The sequence below is a fragment of the Montipora capricornis genome, chromosome 13 (assembly GCF_036669925.1).
Source record: "Montipora capricornis isolate CH-2021 chromosome 13, ASM3666992v2, whole genome shotgun sequence".
Taxonomy (NCBI): domain Eukaryota; kingdom Metazoa; phylum Cnidaria; class Anthozoa; order Scleractinia; family Acroporidae; genus Montipora; species Montipora capricornis.
Window position 1 is genome coordinate 23782374 of NC_090895.1, and position 5000 is coordinate 23787373.

Sequence of the window (5000 nt, forward strand, 5' to 3'; positions counted from 1 at the left end):
GAGGGATCAGTATGTAAATTCTCTTCACATTTTTTTTTTATGAAATGTCACTCACACAGGTATATTGAAATGAAGATTCTTATGAGCTTAAGGAGGCTCGAAAGGGTTCCAACACTTAGAAGACACTCTCTTTAAATCGAATGACGCCACAACACTTTATCGTCTAACAGCAATTTTATGGTACCATATGAAACATCGATTATTTCCAAACAAGATGTGATCATTATTGTGATGTAATAGGTTACCTTGGCAACGAGAAAGCCCAGAAAAAAACACCCCATATTTTGGATTTAGTTGCTCACATCTCAAAACGACCTCGGTGATCCCCCATTTTTTTATTTCTGAAAGGTGATTAGAAGGCCACGATAAAACGTTCGGCAACATTCCTCACAGGTGGGAGGCACGATCGATGTCTGTACTACAAGCCGAACTCTTTAAGGCGCAATTTCCAACCTTAACAGGACTTGACTCTTTATATACGTTTCCTTCGTAGTTCCTGCATTTATTGTGCCTTTCGTGGATAGAATTATTGTCCAAAAAGGTGATGATGTCCCATTGTTTTGCAATGCCTCTGGAACGCCACCGCTGTTTGTGATGTGGACCCATGTGCCCACAGGCCGCAAACAGTACAGTAAGACGTGGTTGATCACTGCCATTCAAGTCGATGATCTTGGGGAATACCGCTGTGATGCAAACAACAATTATGGACATGCCACTGACTCTGTGACTATTGAGTTCAAAGGTAGGTTGTTACTTACTATTGGTGAGGGCTGAGGGTCAAAAACCACGCTGTACAAGAATTAAACAAAAATAATTATAATATGAACCCAGAGTCATCCTTGTTCCTCTGAAAGTCCCTGAAGTATTAAAACGCTTTGAGTGACAGGAGGGATCAGTATGTAAATTCTCTTCACATTTTTTTTATGAAATTTTACTCACACAGGTATATTGAGATGAAGATTCTTATGAGCTTAAGGAGGCTCGAAAGGGTTCCAACACTTACAAGACACTCTCTTTAAATCGAATGACGCCACAACACTTTATCGTCTAACAACAATTTTATGGTACCATATGAAACATCGATTATTTCCAAACAAGATGTGATCATTATTGTGATGTAATAGGTTACCTTGGCAACGAGAAAGCCCAGAAAAAAACACCCCATATTTTGGATTTAGTTGCTCACATCTCAAAACGACCTCGGTGATCCCCCATTTTTTTATTTCTGAAAGGTGATTAGAAGGCCACGATAAAACGTTCGGCAACATTCCTCACAGGTGGGAGGCACGATCGATGTCTGTACTACAAGCCGAACTCTTTAAGGCGCAATTTCCAAGCTTAACAGGACTTGACTCTTTTTATACGTTTCCTTCGTAGTTCCTGCATTTATTGTGCCTTTCGTGGATAGAATTATTGTCCAAAAAGGTGATGATGTCCCATTGTTTTGCAATGCCTCTGGAACGCCACCGCTGTTTGTGATGTGGACCCATGTGCCCACAGGCCGCAAACAGTACAGTAAGACGTGGTTGATCACTGCCATTCAAGTCGATGATCTTGGGGAATACCGCTGTGATGCAAACAACAATTATGGACATGCCACTGACTCTGTGACTATTGAGTTCAAAGGTAGGTTGTTACTTACTATTGGTGGGGGCTGAGGGTCAAAAACCATTCTGTACAAGAAAACTAGACAACCTTTTTTTTCTCTAGTACGGACTTAAAGTTATTCGACGGTGACTAAACGTAAATTGGACACAAACGGTTTCAAAGTAAAAATAGGGAATAAAAGGTTGACATTTCTAAGTTCACCAATGTTGTTAAACTTCAAATTTGGGGATTTCATGTCCTTGGCATGAAGAGTACAGCAAAAGTATGTCTTAAAATGCGTGCCGTATGTGCAGCACGACTGTTTTCCTCGGGCGTTACCAAACACAGGAACGGAACGGAACAGAACGAAATATACCGGAATATGCCGGAATAACACTGGAATGAAAGGAAATGAATAAGAATGGCACCGGAATATACAGAAACGAGAGGGAATGACACCCAAATAAAGCGGAATATGGCGAAATGAACCTGAAAATGCCAAAATTTGGTGTTTCAGTTAGCGCCAACCGATTTTCGGTTGTTTCTGTCAGCTTGTGTTAGGTCACGTGATTCCCAAAGGGAATTGCATGTGTTTTTGCCTTTTGTATCATTTTGAGCACTTCAGTCATGAGAAAAATAGGGTTCATAATTTTTTACCCTGTATCATTCCAGAAAATGGTTCAGAATTTCTGACTCTTATCATTCAAGGAAAGGGTTCAGAATTTCTGACTCTTTATCATTCAAGAAAAGGGTTCAGAATTTCTGCGAACTCTTTTTATTCAAGAAAATGGTTCAGAATTCCTGACTCTTTATCATTCGAGTAGAGGGTTCAGAATTCCTGACTCTGTATCATTCGAGTAAAGGGTTCAGAATTTTTTACCCTATGTCGTTCAAGAAAAGGGTTCAAAATTTCTGACCCCATCTAACGCTAAAGAAAAGGCTGCAGAATTTCTGTCCATTTTTTGGAAGAAAGGATGCAGAATTTCCTAGCACATTTGTCAGTAAAGGAAAGGGTTCAGAATTTGAACTGAAAAACGGCCAATAAGGGTAATGTCAAAGGCACTGTAGGTGTCCTAGTTCTCTTCAACACTTTTGTGTGTGCCATTCCACCTCATTCGGGTGTCATTCCGGTACTGTTCTTGTTCATTTCGTTCCATTCCGGTTTTATTCCACCTCATTCCGGCATATTCCGGTTTATTCCGGTATATTACGTTCCGTTCCGTTCTTGTGTTTAGTAACGCCCGTTTTCCTCTTGTAATCAATGACATTATTATTTTGTGGAATTGTCGCTTTCGTAGCTATCGCCGTTTCCTCCCTGTAACATTCACGAATAGCGTTCGGAATTTCTTACCCTGTATCATTCAAGGCAAGGGTTCAGAGTTTTTGACTCTTTATCATTCAAGAAAAGGGTTCAGAATTTCTGACTCTTTATCATTGAAGAAAAGGTTTCAAAAACGTTTGGTAATGTATCGTTCAAGAAAAGGGTTCAGAATTTCAGAATCTTTATCATTTAAGAAAAGGGTTCAGAATTTCTTTACCCTTATCATTCCAGAAAAGGGTTCAGAATTTCTGACTCTTATCATTCAAGAAAAGGGTAGAGAATTTATGCGAACTCTTTTTATTCAAGAAAATGGTTCAGAATTCCTGACTCTTTATCATTCGAGTAGAGGGTTCAGAATTCCTGACTCTGTATCATTCGAGTAAAGGGTTCAGAATTTTTTACCCTGTGTCGTTCATGAAAAGGGTTAAAAATTTCTGACCCCATCTAACGCTAAAGAAAAGGCTGCAGAATTTCTGTCCATTTTATGAAAGAAAGGATGCAGAATTTCCTAGCACATTTGTCAGCAAAGGAAAGGTTTCAGAATTTGAACTGAAAAACGGCCAATAAGGCTATTGTCAAAGGCACTATAGGTGTCCTGGTTCTCTTCAACACTTTTGTAAAATGGCCTCGAAAGAAATCCCTTGAATACGTTTGCTGTAGTAAATATTTAGATGATCAAACATTACCGGTACTATATTGCCGTTAACAAAGATGGTGCTTATCTTTGAAACACAACAGTAGTAGGGGAATGACAACTGCATTGGTTGCTACATTTCAAGATGTGACAAGAAGGCAGCAATTCTAGACAAAAAGTGTTGAGAGAAATGAACTTGCAAGCATTTTAGTGTCATTACGCCCAAACCTCCCCCCCCCCCCCCTCCTTTTCCCCTCCCTTTAGCTGAGTACCTTTTTTGTAGTAATCTGCAAAGGGACTCAGCCAGTCTAATCTCATTATCATATAATCACTGTCATAAGATCTTATAATTATGTCTCACTTTTCAACATAATTAAAGACTTGTAGATCATGTCAAATATAACGTTTTTAAAGCTTCCATATACAGAACCCGAGAAAAAAGAAGAACACGGTTCATTTTTTGAAGGACCACATTTCAAGCAAGGTACACTGCAACGCTAATGTTGTTTTAATGGTTTTTTTTTTTTCGTTTTTTTTTTTGTGTGTGTGTGTATGTGTGTGTGTGTATTTTCCCTGTTAAAAATGTGCATGGAAGAATTCCTTCATTCTAATTGGCCTAGAGAAATGCAGTTTCCAGGAAACGCAATGCAGAAAAGCGGTAATTCAGTGCAAAAAAGGTAACAATGAAGCGTTCTGATTGGTCAATGATCAAAGAAAGTCTCAGATGGCCAATCAAACTTTAGCACTGGAGGGCGATATTTTTTTGTGATTCCCTGATACGCGCGCGTTTCATCTTATGAATTACAATTTTCTACATGAATAATATTAATAAGTAATCGTATGCTTTCCTCTTGTAATTTGGAATAAAGAGGCACTGTCTCGCAATTTTTTTTCAAAGACTACAAATTGCACTCACCCTATTGGCTCGTGCATTTTTCGTCTTTTCGCACATCGCTATTGGAAACTGTAAGGTACCGGAATAGACTTCTTTAGCTTCGCGGTCACGTGGTCTCTATTGGGTAAACATAACATTCAAGATGGTGGCCGCAAGCGGGTGTTCCTAGGCAGCGTGGAAGAAATCGCTACGAAATCTTGCAAATGTGTTGGCTATCACAATTGTAAATCATTTCAGAGGTTGTGGGAAAAAGGGAATCGGTCAAAAGAGTTATGAATTCTTCACAGAAAAGGATGTGCACAATGCTTTCGTGAAAGAGGCAGTTGAGGAGGGGTGTAGACAAAACGTGGGGTAGGCCATGGCCTAGGCCATGGTGTAGGCCATGGCCTACCCTGTGGCCTACTCTATGGCTTACCGGTGGTCAAATTAAAAAAAAAGAAAAAACGCAGAGCATTGCCGCAAATCTTTCAACGTTAGGACTGTCTCACCAACGACTTTCTTCTGCTGTTTTGGCGGCCGCGGTTTGATCAGTATTAACCTACTGATAGAACAAGGAATCGAGG

At 39.7% G+C, this 5000-nt stretch overlaps 1 protein-coding gene across 4 annotated transcripts in view; it reads left to right on the forward strand.

The window, feature by feature from the left end:
* LOC138030108 (peroxidasin homolog) overlaps positions 1 to 5000 on the forward strand; it is a 42723-nt gene that overhangs the window by 28449 nt on the left and 9274 nt on the right. For 3 of the 4 annotated variants that reach the window (XM_068877983.1, XM_068877986.1, XM_068877985.1), the window contains 3 exons: positions 494 to 742; positions 1378 to 1626; positions 3970 to 4026. In XM_068877983.1, the coding sequence (XP_068734084.1) occupies positions 494 to 742; positions 1378 to 1626; positions 3970 to 4026 (555 nt within the window). Of the gene's footprint in view, positions 1 to 493; positions 743 to 1377; positions 1627 to 3956; positions 4027 to 5000 lie in introns of all 4 variants that reach the window. The other variant, XM_068877984.1, reaches the window with a different exon arrangement.